The following is a 15,311-nucleotide window of genomic DNA, read 5'->3' as shown; positions in this document are numbered from 1 at the left end:
TCCACCCCCCTGACAATCCACCTCTCCCCCTAAGAATCCCCTCCACCTACCTGCATGGCTTGGCAGCCACCTATTAGACTATCTCCTTTAATGCCGGTTGCCTGGAGAATCCACCATAATGATGGAGGGAAGGAGGGGTGGAGATTGAATGCTTCTGCTTGTCGTAGCTCACACAGGTAAGCAGGAAGCATTTGCAACCTGGGTTTAATGAAAAAACTCACAAAATTAGTGAGTTTCATTAAACCCAGGTTCTGGCCATTAAAATGGGTTAGCAGCGGTTGGGGGGGCAAGTTCGGTGCAAACCCCCCCTACCAATGTTTTTAAAAAGTGGCCCAACTCGTTTTAATTGGCCCGTGCAGAATGGGTTACAGTTGTGAATGCAAGTTTCATGGGTAGCTGTGTCAGTCTGTTGCAGCACAACTAAATTCAAGTCCAGCAGCACCTTTTGGAGGCATATGCTTTCGAGATTCAAAGTCCTCTGGTATCTGACGAAAGGAGCTTTAATTCTCAAAAAATTATGCTCCGGAATGTTGCTGGTATTTAAGATGCTACTGGACTCAAATCTAGTTGTGAAAGAGAGCGAATAACGCATCCCGGCTCAACCTTTCGATACTGCAGACAGAGAGCTTTTCAAAACCATGGTGCTAAGACTCTAGAGGCAGGTTAGTTGGGCAGGTGAGTGGGAGTACATATTGCCACACACAGAGAGTATGAGTGGGCACAAATGACAGTATTAAAGGCAGAAGTAGAAACCGAATTTTCTGAAATGCCCGAATTTTCACCATGGTTATAAAGCCACCCAAGTTCCCACAGTGGTCCTCATTACAGATCAGGAAATTCCAGAATAGCATTGGTCAGATCTCACCAATAAGAGCCATGAGTGTCTACACCAGCATAAAGGGAAGCAGTGGCTTGGTAATGTGAAAATATGGTTTATTCTAACTACGGTCACTTCATGAAACTAGGATTCGGCTTGCCGATGATCACTCAGACCCTGGTTCAGGAAACCAAAAGTCATCTGAAGAACAAACCTATTGTGTATTTTAACCCTTAGTCTTCATTATACTTTCATCTCATGTGTGAATGCAGAAAGACTGGCTTTCCCCCAAACAGCATCCGCTCCAGCTACAGAGTGAAGGTGATGAAACCAACGTTTGTGGAGGCAAAGCTAGCTTTAAGCCTGAATGTCTGCCTTCTCACAGTATGTGAAATCACAGTTAAGACTAGGCCAAAATACACCATATGTTTGTATACTATCAGTAGCAGCATGCACACAGAAGACCCAATGTGCTGCTCCAAATTTATGTAAATAATTATGGCAGTGCCTAATTAGTGCTTAAAGGGATTTTAGTGCCTAAAGCAACCTAGAGGGAAGGCAGGAGCCCCCCTTCAAGCAACAGCTCAAGCTGAAAAACACGCCCTTTGACCTTTAAAATAACATTCCTGCACCTAACATGTGACCAAAAGGAAAACAAGCTGGGTTTGAGAAACCCAGAATCTTCTAGAGAACAACTGCATTGTGTATTTTATCCATGGTTATGGATAGCAATTAAACATAAGTGGAAACTTGAAAACTTACAGAGTTGGGTGGGCAGAGGTGACCCCCTATCCTCACACTTCTGTCCCTCTAAGCAACCCGCCAAGACTTCTCTCCCATCTTCCTTTCTTCCCTTCCTCTCCCACACCAAGGCCACATGCTGGCTATTTCTCTGTGAACAGAACACCAAGCCGCTCCCACTGTCTCTCGCATGCTCTCTCTATCTTTGAACAGCAGTTGCTCTCTCTTTTGCTTTCTCTCTTTCTGAATGGTGTCATGCTCTCTCTTGTTGCCATTCTCTCTCTCTCACTCTCTTCGAATGGTACACTCAGCCTCACTCCCTCACTTTCTCTCTCTCTCTCTTTGGGCAGCTCATCTGGAGTAGTTTGGGCAGGAACACCAAGCCAGCATGGTGTAGTGGTTAATCTGGGGAACCGGGCTTGATTCCCCACTCTGCCACTTGAGCTGTGGAGGCTGAGCTGGTGAACCAGATTAGCTTGTGCACTCCAACATATGCCAGTTTGGGTGACCTTGGCCTAGTCACAGTTCTTCGGAGCTCTCTTGGTCCCACCTACCTCAAAAGGTGTCTGCTGTGAGGAGAGGAAGGGAAAAGAGTTTGCAAGCTGCCTTGAGTCTCCTTACAGGAGAGAAAGGGGGGATATAAATCCAAACACCTCCTTCTCCTTCTTTCCCCATACCCTCCCTCTCAGGGCCAGGCAGGAGCACCAAGCCGCCACCACCAGACTGGGGTAATCTTTTTTACTTGGAGGGGATCTATCCTCTTTTTTGAAACAATGACTCTGCAGACCTAGGCATTCTCCTGAGTCTGGTAACAAAGATGTAGGTAACGTCTGAATAAGCATTAACATATAAGACACGTCACCCACTAGGCAGCCAATTTAGGTTTGGTATTTCTTATATATAATAAGGAATAATGCTCATCACATACAATAATATAATTCACTGTTGTATCGTCCGTTCCTGCCAGCAATGAATTGAAGACTGCAATATTTATGACTGAACTTTGCAAGAACTTGGATTTGTATGAATGTGGAAACACCTGTGAAAGGATGTTTATGGTTAGACTATTGAATGAAAAAGAAAAAATATTTAAGTTTAGACTATTGAATGGAAAAAGAGAAAAATAATTCATGTGATGATACAACAGTGAATTATATTATTGTATGTGATGAGCATTATTCCTTATTATATATAAGAAATACCAAACCTAAATTGGCTGCCTAGTGGGTGACGTGTCTTATATGTTAATGCTGATTCTCCTGAGTCTGCCAAAAAAAACCTGTTGGGGCGAGTGTGCCCCTTATCTGCAGATTTAAGTATCTGCAAGAATGGGGAACACTTCAGATTTAGATATACAGGTGGATAAACTAACTTCAAACTACAGTTTCAAGTTCTGGTTTGATATACCCTAACTACACTAAGGCGGATTCCGCATGGGCCAAATACAGCGGTGTGAAAATGGTGTGAAGACGGTGTAAACCCTTTTACACTGTTTTAAACCATTTCACACCGTTTTCACGCCGCTACTTTTGGCCCATGCGGAATCCGCCTAAGTGCCGTGGCCTTAAACAACTAACCGCACCTGACGAAGTTAAAGGAACATTTCTTGTTATATCTGTACTTAGACATGACGTTTGAAGTCTTATCCACCGAAAATGTACACCAGTCCTTGATCACCAGTAGGTCTAAGTTGTGAAGGCTTCCTGGAAGACGCTGCTATTGTTGGTATTGTTACCTGTTGTTATTTCTTGATGAACTATTGCGTGTCATTGATTCAGTTCCTGGCACGGTCAGATAATTTGTATTCACGACTGGTATTTCAATCACAGTCTGTTGGCCGTTTTCCAACATCTTCTCAGACTCCTGTTTGATACATAACAGGTAATTCTCACTGATGCTTGTTGAAATAAGATGAGAGTCGCACACTGCACTCTAATTTCCTGCATGCATTCAGCAAAAGTTAGTCCCATGAAGTCCCCTCAACATCAGTGAAATGTGACCCAGCTAGATATTTGTCTGCACAAAGTTCACTAAGACCAAGTCTTTGGAAGATTATGCTCATTATATTGCAATATTATGCTCCTTGCATTTATTAACAATACCTTCCCCTTTTTTCTCTTCTTTTTAATGCATAAAAATTATTTTATATTCTTAATTTATATCCATAATCTTATGCCAATTTTTTATTTTCTTATTTAGTTGAATGAACCCTATGTACACAACCCTATGTACACGGGGTGGTTTGCCAGTTGTCTTGTTACTATGCCAATAAAGGTTCCTTGACTTGACTTGTATTTATTAAATGTTACAGTCTTGATCAGGTTTCCTGTTCATCAAGAAGGTAAAGGTAAAAGTTGTTCTCTGTGCAAATACCACATCATTACTGACCCATGGGGTGATGTCACATCACAACTGGGGTGCTGTGTGGTTTCCGGGTTGTATGGCCGTGTTCTAGCAGCATTCTCTCCTGACGTTTTGCCTGCATCTGTGGCGAAACATCAGGAGAGAATAAGAACATAAGAACATAAAAACATAAGAACATAAGAACTGGCCTGCTGGATCAGACCAGAGTCCATCTAGTCCAGCACTCTGCGACTCGCAGTGGCCCACCAGGTGCCTTTGGGAGCTCACATGCAGGAGGTGAAAGCAAGGGCCTTCTGCTGCTGCTGCTCCTGAGCACCTGGTCTGCTACGGCATTTGCAATCTGAGATCAAGGCAGATCAAGACTGGTAGCCATAGATCGACTTCTCCTCCATAAATCTATCCAAGCCCTTTTTAAAGCCATCCAGGTTAGTGGCCATCACTACCTCCTGTGGCAGCATATTCCAAACACCAATCACACGTTGTGTGAAGAAGTGTTTCCTTTTATTAGTCCTAATTCTTCCCCCCAGCATTTTCAATGAATGAAAATTTTCAATGAACGTGTTCTAGAATACTGCTAGAACACGGCCATACAGCCCGGAAACCACACAGCACCCCAGTGATTCCGGCCGTGAAAGCCTTCGACATCACATCACAACGTTTACTAGGCAGACTATATTTATGGGGTGGTTTGCCAGTGCCTTCCCCAGTTGTATATCCTTTACTCCCAGCAAGCTGCGTACTCATGTTACTGACTTTGGAAGGCTGGAAGGCTGAGTCAACCTTGAACTGGCTATCTGAAACTGACATCAATCAGGATCAAACTCTGGTTGTGAGCAGAGCTTTGACTGCAGTACTGAAGCTTGACACTGCGTTATGGGGCTCCAGTTCACCAAGAACGGGGTAAATAACTGTGCTGACCACCTTGATGGTGTACAAGAAGTGATGCCTTCATCAGCAAGTCTGACAACTGATAACTTTGTGAACTATTATCTCAATAGATCTAGAGATCTTAGTTTAACAAAAAGCAGTCGGATTCATATGCATTTAATTGTTTGGCTTCTTACCACCTTCTCTGGTTTATGAAAAGCTAAGACTTGAATGAGGAGAGGGGAATTTTGGGTTGATAAATACAACGCAAGAGGACTTTTAGGGCTAGTACTTAAGTTTGCTGAAGCATCTTCAAGTTCTGACAAACAGAGGCCCCTTCCGCACACGCAAAATAATGCGTTTTCAAACCACTTTCACAACTGTTTGCAAGTGGATTTTGCTATTCCGCACAGCTTCAAAGAGCACTGAAAGCAGTTTGAAAGTGCATTATTCTGCATGTGAGGAATGAGCCAGAGATTTGTACATCTATATATTCACCTCTTCCGCTTTTGCTTTGTTTTTGGCATCCTCCAGTTTTTTCTTCTTGCTCTCTGGCATGAGATCGTCGAGCCAGCTCAGTTCCCTCTTGGAGAAACACAAATCCATGACCTGCCGGACGAAAACCAACGCCAAAACCTTATGTGGACAGGGGAGGGGGGAGAATAAGAAAAAAGAAAATATCACATTATCATGACGGCATTCGCTAGCAGAGGATGACACTGCAGAGTCTGGCTATTTCTCTTTTATGGAGCTAAAAAAACCAGAATCTGTATCGGAACGGTGAGTCCATTTATTATACTAAATTCCTACTAGAACTTCTAGGGAGAAGGCAGCGGAAGCAGGAGGCTCAGGAGCAGCCCCGGAAGTAGGGGAAAGATGGATTCAGAGCCTCCCGATAATGCTAACCAGTACTGAGACATTTGCCCTCATCAAAGAGCGGCTACTAGCAATGGATTATCAACAACTGCAGAGCTTGGCCAACAAATCCTGCTCGCCAATGAACGTGGCAATTCCATTTGTGCAGGGAAACCCAGCCTACTATATCGCAGCGCTTACCAACCCTATATATAGGAGAGCCTACATGCTGGCTAGGTTTAATATTATGCCATCCCCGCTCCATAGAGGAAGACTCAAGGGTCTACCAAACGATAAGAGGCTTTGCCCCTGCAGCCCAGGGCAGTTGGATTCCATTGCACACATTCTCCTCCACTGCCCACTTTACCAGAAACCAAGATCCAGCTTATTAGTACAAATCATTGACTCTATGAAAACCCTGACAGAGCTTGATAAAGTAAATCTGCTCTTAAACTGCAATGACCTTGACTGTTGTCTCGCAGTGGCAAAGTTTCTGGCTGAGGTTTGCGAGCTGAACTTATGATCCAGTGTGAAGTTTTATCTAGTAATTTAAATTGTATTTATATTGTATGTTCTGTATGCCAATAAAGGCTTATTGAAATTGAAATTGCCTCCCGATAAGTGGTTAAAATCCTTATCAAAAGGTCTGACTCTGAACTGCTTGGGGAATGATTTTTTTAAAAAAAATAATGCAATGAGGTATCCTGAGTCAACGGGACAGAACAGAAGGTCTATTCTTCTTAAAGGCCAGATGTTCTTTAAAAGGAACTGAGGAAAAGGCTGGATAAAAACCCTCCTCCCCTGGCCTCCACCTGTGCTCTTTTCTATCACGATTACCTTCAGCCTCATAGACTGTTCTGAGGATTGCTGAAGGAAAGGTGTTCGAGGGAAAACAGATTCTAAAACTCTCTTATTCTTGTTTGTGCAACACAGTCACCGTTGTCCAGCTGGGCAATACACCCATTTAGAAGCAGGCGTGTGTTCACCTGTCCCAGGATGGATAAGGAACTGCATTTAACCTGGAGAACTGGGTTTGATTCCCCACTCCTCCACCTGAGTGGCAGAGGCTTGTCTGGTGAACCAGATGTGTTTCCGCACTCCTACATTCCTGCTGGGTGACCTTGGGCTAGTTACAGTTCTCTCAGAACTCTCTTAGCCCCACCTACCTCACAAGGTGCCTGTTGTGGGGAGAGGAAGGAAAAGGTGTTTGTAAGCCACCTTGAGTCTCCTTACAGGAGCAAAAAGTGTGGTATCAATCCAAACTCTCCTCCTTTATTTGTACATGGGTGCAGTGCATCAATTCAGTTGCTAGGGGAGTATATGTGTCGCCGTCATTTGCAGATTGACAACAGTATCAAGCAGTTGATCAGTAGGAAGGTGTGAATATATATCCCCTATCCTTGCACTTTCTTTCCCACACGCAGCTGACTGGCACGCCGATTAGCTGACCCGGGCTACCAGGTCAAACCATGTCTATAATCCTGGGGAAGCTGCTGCTTCCATTCTGCTGATATCTGCCCTCCAACCCCTCCAATCAATTATGAACTTTTGGAGGACGAGTCTAGCATCGCTGCCCATAGAAAGGGTTCAACCTGCCTAGCATTCAGTTTGGTGGGGTTTTTTTTACCATCATAGGAAAAATGATAGCTGCAGGCGTTGCCTTGACAACCCAGAGCACGATGAGGGCGGTCAGCTGGATCACCGTGAAGAGATGAACTTTTCGCAAGGGGACGTGCCGCAGGTAGATGAAGTCCGGCTGGTGCTTAGGAGCCATGCCGAACAGCTTCACGCGGTCGAAGAACTAGGAAAAATATACGATACAAGATAGCATGGATCTGAAATAAGGCACTAATTAATGAGAACAACACCATACAGAAATAGTCCTAGAATTTAGCTACAAGCATTTCCACCTGTTTTCAGTGTTTTGTTTTGTTTTGTCCTTGCATTTGCTTAGTATGCAGCTCAATACCAATATTTATGCTGGGTAAATGGTTCTAGCCTCCCCAAGAACAACCCACTGTCTTCCTCCATGTGTGAATGAGCACCCTTTCACTCTTGTGGGGAAAAGTTAAGCACGCACTCAAGGACACTACATTATGATGAGGGTGTGACCCCACTGACAAGGATACGGTGGTGGTGGGGTAATGGGCCTCTGTGTCCCCTTGAGAAGTTCTTGGAATTTACAAGGTATCTCTCCACAGACTTACAGCTCATTTGCTTGGCCCCTTCCGCACACGCGAAATAATGCATTTTCAAACCGCTTTCACAACTGTTTGCAAGTGGATTTTGCTATTCTGCACAGCTTCAAAGAGCACTGAAAGCAGTTTGAAAGTGCATTATTCTGCTTGTGCGGAATGAGCCCTTGTTACAAAACAGGTGTAAAGGAAAGGGTGGATAGACAGAAAAGGGAAACGAAGTAAGGACTGAGACAGAATGAAAACTGGAGGAGAGAGGTGAAGGAAAAGAACCTCCCAGGATGGAATTTCTCCAAGCAATTGCACCCTAGAGCTTGGCATTCTTTGATCTAGGCTTCTCTGGCTTGCTACAAGTTAATACTCCCTGCCCCGAAGCTTATGAAAACGCATACCTGGATTCCTCCCAGGGAAGAAACACCCATGTATAGGAAAACTCCATACAGGACAGGCATAGGTATAAACTGGAATGAAAAAGAACATATTGCAAGAGATATAAAGCATATAATCTACATGCAGAGACAATACTTATTATTAATATTGTTTGAAGTCAGCTCTGTAAAACAGGAATAACTTTATTGATTTTATTTTTATTATTTATTTATTTATTTATTTATTTATTATTTCATTTTTATATCGCCCTCCCCCGAAGGGCTCAGGGCGATGTACAACATCAACAACCATAAAAACAAAATACAAAGTTAAATTAAGACTTAAAATGCAGCATTCAATTATCAAAACTAATTCAGATTTAAAATAGATGGCATCCAGCTATTAAAACTCCTTAGAAAGAGGGACAGTGGGTCTCAGAGTGTTTCTCAGCACGTTTGTTTCAGGCACCCACATCAGTGGCTGGTCTCCCCAAAGGCCCGGTGGAATAGCTCAGTCTTACAGGCCCTGCGGAACTCATTAAGGTCCCGCAGGGCCCGGACAGCTGGAGGGAGAGCATTCCACCAGGCAGGGGCCAGGGCCGTAAAAGCCCTGGCCCTGGTGGAGGCCAGCCGCATCATAGAGGGGGCGGGGATGACCAGCAGATTGGCCTCCGCAGAGCGCAGGGACCGACGTGGGACATATGTCGCCCTAACTACAGGGTGCTGGAACTGAGGGTTCTTGCCCTCAGTTCCAGTATATATGGGGTGTGTGAGTGGGCGGTCCTTTGGAACGGCGGGAACCAGGGGATTCGGAGAAATGAAACTGAAACTCAGTCCTGACACTGTGCTACATACTTCGTTTGCACTGGACTTATTTTCTAGATGGTCCTTGCTGCAGGACAAAGATTTGATTTTGCCCATGTGTAAGAACGGACCAGGACCTTGTGCATGATAACACAAAAGAAATATGAACAAAAGCTTTGAAAAAGCATGATCACATACAGGGTGTGCGGGCTTCTCGATGGAAGTCACGGCTGCAAGAAATCGCACAAAAACTGTCACACGTTGCTGGCTCCAATATTATTCTCACACAAAGGCTGTTTCTGCACGGGTCAAAAACAGTGCCCTAGGGACGGTAAAAACACTGTTGTACTGTGCAGGCATGTGGCTCAGAAGAGGTCCACACCCACTCCCCTGAGTGTCTGACCTATACATGACAGTATATTGTGCAAACACAAATTGTAAGGGTACTTCTGCAATAGAATCTCATTAATTTCTGTAGCCAAGCGTAGTCCCTGTTAACACCATTCCACCTAATGACAGGTGTCTCCAATACAAAGCAGCGATGGTTCTCTTCGATTCTGTCTACTAATTCAGTAGGACAGCGTCAGGAGCTTATCAGACATCTGTGTGGTCACAGTAGCTTTGACTGGTTTCAGTTACTGCTGCCAAAGAATGCAGCAAGTGGCTCAGAAGAGGTCAACACCCACTCCCATGAGTGTCTGACCTAATCAAAGTTGTGCAAACACAACCACAACCACCACACATGGGTATAGTGCACAAGCTAAGAGACGAGGGAATCCATAATCGCTATACCCAGGCTGCTTGAGGCTCTTAATATTTTTAACGCAAGCACTTAAATGAATAGTGAATTTTAATATGCAACATGCAATACACAGCTAATTGCATCTATATGCTAGACCAGCGTTTCCCAACCAGGGTTCCATGGTACCCTGGGGTGCCGTGAGCATGTCCCAGGGGTACCGTGGCAATGCTACCGGCCCCCCTCCCGCCGGCACCAGCAAGGATATGGAGCTGGCCCAGGGGGCAGGGCCTGCCACTAGGTCAGCAGCCACTTCCCACCCATCCCCACCCCCCGTGCTTCCCTTCACCCTGGGAGGGGAAGGTGGGGGTGGCAAGCAGGGGAACTGGGAGGGGAAGGTGCGGAGAGAATGGCAGGGGTACCGTGAGATATGAAGAGTGAGGTCAAGTGTACCGTGACATCGAAAAGGTTGGAAAACCCTGTGTTAGACACATGAAGTTCTCTGTACAAATCAAAGGATCCACTCAAAAATAGAAAGCCTCTGCAGTGATCCAAACAAGAACAGCGGTTTCTACGCCGGGGTGGGGGGTGGTAAAACATTTAAACTTTGGGAAGAATAAGACAAACAGCCAGGCCCAGACTGGGAAGAGGAAGGAAAACAAGAATAGCACTGCCTGAAGAGAAGAGAAACTATCTCAATCCAGCTTTTGGAACGGACACTGCTTTGGTTACTATAATATTTCTGGATTCATAGATGAAGACTTCTAGAATGATGAGTGCTTGAAATAAATTTAATATAAAGGGTAACTAAAAAACCGTGTTCTGCAGTCTTTAAATTTGGTTTTTGAACTAAGGTTATACGATTTGGTTTTTGAACTAAGGTTATACGATTTTAGGGCAAGTCCACAAATTAGCAGTTCCTTAGTACAGTAAAATAGAAGGGAATATCTCTAATTTATAAATTGTACCACTGAAGTAGCCTTGATGGACAACCTTTGCTAGAAGGTTGATAGTAGCCTTGATGGTAGGCTTGATGGACAACCTTTGCCGTCTGTTCCCATACGTCCCTATGTGGCCTCCACGTTCAGCAGAGGTCAATCTGCTGGTGGTCCTGGGCCCCTCCATGATCTGGCTGGCCTCCACCCGGGCCAGGGCCTTTAGTGCCCTGGCCCCTACCTGGTGGAACAATTTCCCCCCTACCATGAGGGCCCTGCAAGACCTAGAACAGTTCCGCAGGGCCTGCAAGACGGAGTTGTTCCACTGGGCTTTTGGGAAGGCCAGCTGCTGATGTCCCCTATATTCCATTCCATCTTTGGAATTATATCTATAAGCGATCGCCGTTGAGCTGGGCTACCAAAATACTGAAATTACTGAAATGGTAATGTTTTTGGAGTTACTGGAATGTTTTTAGAATGATTTTAACTGTTATTTATTGTTTTATTGTGGTTTTGCTGATTTGTTGTTATTGATTTGTACACCGCCCAGTGCCCCTAGGGCACATGTGTCAAACTCGCGGCCCTCCAGATGTTATGGACTACAGTTCCCATCATCCTCTGCCAGCATGATGCTTGTATGGGATGATGGGAACTGTAGTCCATAACATCTGGAGGGCCGTGAGTTTGACACCTATGCCCTAGGGCCATGGTGGCAAACCTTTGGCACTCCAGATGTTATGGCCATGCTGGCAGGGGCTGATGGGAATTGTAGTCCATAACATCTGGAGTGCCAAAGGTTCGCCACCACGGCACTAGGGGATGGGGCAGCATGTCAAGTATGAGAAATAAATAAATAAATGTGACCTTGCTGATTCTCCTGTACCTGTCAGAAGCTTTAGATATCATTTACGATGGTATTCTCCAGACCCAGTTGGCTAAAATGAATATGGAGGATGCTGTGCTTCAACAGTTGCAGTTATATCCAATTGATCAGTATCAAAAGGTGTTGCCTGGAGACAACTGTTCTGCCCTGCAGCTATGTACTATGGAGTCCCACAGGGTTCCATCTTATCTCCTACACTGTTTATTAACATCTATATGAAACTGTTGGGAGAGAGTGTCTGGACGTTTGGAACAAAGTGCCATCAGTGTGTTGATGGCATCCAACTCTATTTCTGCTTTTCATCTCAATCAGATGAGACAGTGAACCGAATAAATATTCAGAGGCGGTCACGGGCTGGATGCCGGCCAATGAGCTGAAGCTCAGTCCAGCTGAGACGAAAACGCTGTTGGCGAAAAACAGAGCTAACCAGAGGAGTTGGCCTGTTCCGGTTCTCTACATTTTTGGCTCTTTTGTCACTGATTGCTGCTACTGTTCTACTTCCTTAACACCAATATTATTTTAATGCTTTATGGCCAGGTTGCTCCATTAATTGCTGGAATTTTTGATTTACTGCAGGCATTGTAAGTTGCCTGAGAGCACAGAATATACCCATGTTGAATGTCTGAGAGCAAAGAATATACCCAGGTGGAATGAATAAAATTGCACAGCTCCATCCTGTGCCCTTACCTGTAATATACCGGTGATAAAAACAGAGATACCCATCAGCACAAAGATCATGAGCCCAGTGACTCTTTGCTCCCGTATGCCCAGGAATTTAGGCTGTTCTCCAGGAGCTGCTGAGCTGGATTCCAGCCTCAGGCTGTTCACGTGACTGATAGAAAGGACAGTCGCGGCAACGAACCAAGGCAGCCCCATGATGGAGCACACTCCCAGCATGACGCCCACCATGAGGAGGTCCAAGTGATAGCCGCATCCTTTCTGTGAAAACACAATTGATTAGCAGGGAGCAGTCAGGGTTGGACCTTTGTATCTTCCCAAAGCCATGAGACGTTAACAAATTCTGGAGAGAAGATGGCCGGCCTGCTCCAGACACAGCTTTTCTCTATCTCCTGGGCACACTGATGTCTCTTCAGAGTACAGTGGAACCTCGGTTTTCATTGCCTTCGGTTTTCATCGGTTTCGGTTTTCATCGATTTTTTCAGTGAAAAATTTGTCTTGGTTTTCATTGATTTGCAGTCAGGTGCAGGGGTTTGTGGAGAAAAAGCAACCAGACAAAGCTGTTGCAGGCCGTGTCTGCAACTTGTTTAATGACAATGTCTTGCCCCATTTCAGACAAATCTTAAAGAGGCATCAGAAACAGACCTCTTTGGACAGCTTTCTGGTGCGACGTTGGTCCACAGGCTCTGAAGCTGGACCTAGTGTTCTTTGTTACTGTTTGCAGCATTAAGCACTATGTTTATTCACCCAAAAAATTTGTTTTTGGTATGTTTTCTGGAGTGCCTGGAACAGATTAATTGGATTTACATTGATTCCTATGGAAAAGTTTGCCTCGGTTTTCATTGGTTTCAGTTTTCATCGATTCTTTTCGGACGGATTACCAACGAAAACCGAGGTTCCACTGTCTGTTTTTACCAGGATCCTTCTTGTTGTTTTGGCCTTTGATTTTGCCTTCCCGTGCTCTCAGCTTTTGTGCTGCTTTCACACATTGGCAGTCTATGCCGCCGAACAGCCTCAGAGAAGCAACACAAGGCACAATGAAAGAGACAGGCAGACCAATCCGCAGATAAAAGGTGTAACTGGGAGGCGGGTGGGGAGGGCGCAGGCACGCAGTCTGCCTTTTTGCTGGTGTAAATCCAGGCCAGCCAAAGAGGCATCCCTGGACTGGAAGGCCGGAGGAAGCCGACTAAAGTAGGTTCCGCTACCAGGAACACCTCCATCGGTACTGGCACGGGCTCCTGTGGCAGAGGAGCACCAGCACAGTGGCTGCAACGGTGCCCAGGCAACACGGAGCTGTGCATATTTATGGCACCGGCATAAGTGTCACTCCATATGGAGGGGCAATGACAATAACAACATCCAGCCAGTGGGCCATCTAGGCCAGAATCCCGTTTCACGTAGCGGCCAACCAGTTGCCCTGGACAGCTGAGAGAACAGGATGCAAAGACCAAGGTCTTCCCTTGATGCTGCCTCCCAGGACTGGGATTTAGAGGTTTATGGCCTTGGTTTATGGAAGTTCCATTTAGTCAATGTGCCTGGGAGCCACTGATGGACCTCTCTTCCATGAATCTATTTAACCCACTTTCAAAACAGTCTATGCTAGTAGTCTTCACTTCACTGGCAGTGAATTCCACAACTAACTACCCGTTGAGTAAAAAAAATATTCCTTTTATCTGTTACAAATCTGTTGCCCCTCAACGTCATTAAAGTAAAGTTTCCCCTTCAGTCGCGTTCGACCCTGGGCTACCACTGCAAGCAGTGATTTCATAGGCAAGCCGTTTTTGTGGGGTAGTTTGCCATTGCTTTCCCCGGCTATTCTTTATCCCCGACCAATGGATGAATGGCTGAGTTGGACCATGAGCCGGCTGCCAGGATATCTGACCCACAGGGGGCTCCAACTCCTGACCGTGTGTAAAATACACCCACGTCATTAGGAACTCTCAAATTCAAGTATTTGAAGAGGGAGGAGGTAACAGCCTGCCTGACAGCCAAAAATAGGGCAGCACTAATTAGACGGGGCCGTTTGAATGGGCTCTAGTTTGTTTGTTTCAGCTCTCTGTTTCAATCACATGCTTTAATTGCGTGCTTCAAGAGATGGTTCATTGGTAATGTATTAAATGCTGTTATCTACCTCAGATCCTCACAATGTTGAAAGAAGAATGGAATATGCAAACACTCCAGGGTGTGTGTGTGTGTGCGTGTGCGTGTGCGTGTGCGTGTGTGCGTGTGTGCGTGTGTGTGTGAGAGAGAGAGAGAGAGAGAGAGAGAGAGAAGGTAAATGCATGTGCAAACACAGTGTTCAATAACAGGCACAGTGTTCAATAACAGTACTTTATTGTACTTCTCACCTCAGAATCATGGAAATAATAACACAAGAGCCCTCAGAGGTCTTAGAGCTCATTACCTGTAGTTTATGTTCCTTTCTGTTCACAATAACTGCAGTGATTTGCTGGTCCATGAATATCAGTATGGTACAGAGCAAAGCAGGGATTGTAGCTGCTAACACCGTCCACCAGGGGTTGGTACCTATTGGGTTAACAATCCACCCACGGTCATCTCTCGTTGGCTGCAGACAAAAACAGTGATGTTCAGCGTCAAATGCAACTCATCTTGACCCCTCAGAAGACTGCTTTTGATTTCTCCAATCCTGAATTTGAATACATCCATCTGCACTTTTCTGTTTGGCCACCAAGTCACAGCTGGATCACAGAGTATCTGGTTTTTACGTCAAAATAAAATGAACTGAACTGACCCTGTAGGGTAGGAAAGAGATGTGTGGAGGTGGTTTGCCATTGCCTGCCTACATGTCATGACCCAGTACTCCTTAGATGTCTCCTATCTAAACACTAGCCAGGGTTAGGGTTGAGACTGTGTGATGGGCCCAAGGTCAACCAGCAAGTTTCCATGGTGTGAGGAGGAATTTGAACCTTGGTTTCCCAGCTCCTAGTCAGACACCTTAACCCAGAGGCGTCAAACTCGTGGCCCTCCAGATGTTGTGGACTACAGTTCCCATCATCCCCTGCCAGCATGATGCTGGCAGGGGGTGATGGGAACTATAGTCCACA

General features: G+C 45.3%; 1 protein-coding gene across 1 annotated transcript in view; it reads right to left on the bottom strand.

Moving 5' to 3' along the window:
- Positions 1-3,234: 3,234 nt before the first annotated feature.
- Positions 3,235-15,311, bottom strand: part of LOC125429429 (electroneutral sodium bicarbonate exchanger 1-like) — a 36,900-nt gene continuing 24,823 nt past the window's right edge. Inside the window, exons 3-8 of the mRNA XM_048490549.1 lie at positions 14,651-14,812; positions 12,256-12,507; positions 8,232-8,300; positions 7,272-7,445; positions 5,288-5,425; positions 3,235-3,421 (exon numbers count right to left, since the gene is read on the bottom strand). Coding sequence (XP_048346506.1) covers positions 3,290-3,421; positions 5,288-5,425; positions 7,272-7,445; positions 8,232-8,300; positions 12,256-12,507; positions 14,651-14,704 — 819 coding nt within the window. The 5' untranslated portion in view covers positions 14,705-14,812 and the 3' untranslated portion in view covers positions 3,235-3,289. The remainder of the gene's footprint in view (positions 3,422-5,287; positions 5,426-7,271; positions 7,446-8,231; positions 8,301-12,255; positions 12,508-14,650; positions 14,813-15,311) is intronic.

The sequence above is a fragment of the Sphaerodactylus townsendi genome, linkage group LG03 (genome assembly GCF_021028975.2).
Source record: "Sphaerodactylus townsendi isolate TG3544 linkage group LG03, MPM_Stown_v2.3, whole genome shotgun sequence".
NCBI classification, from domain to species: domain Eukaryota; kingdom Metazoa; phylum Chordata; class Lepidosauria; order Squamata; family Sphaerodactylidae; genus Sphaerodactylus; species Sphaerodactylus townsendi.
This window is presented reverse-complemented; position numbering and strand designations above follow the sequence as displayed.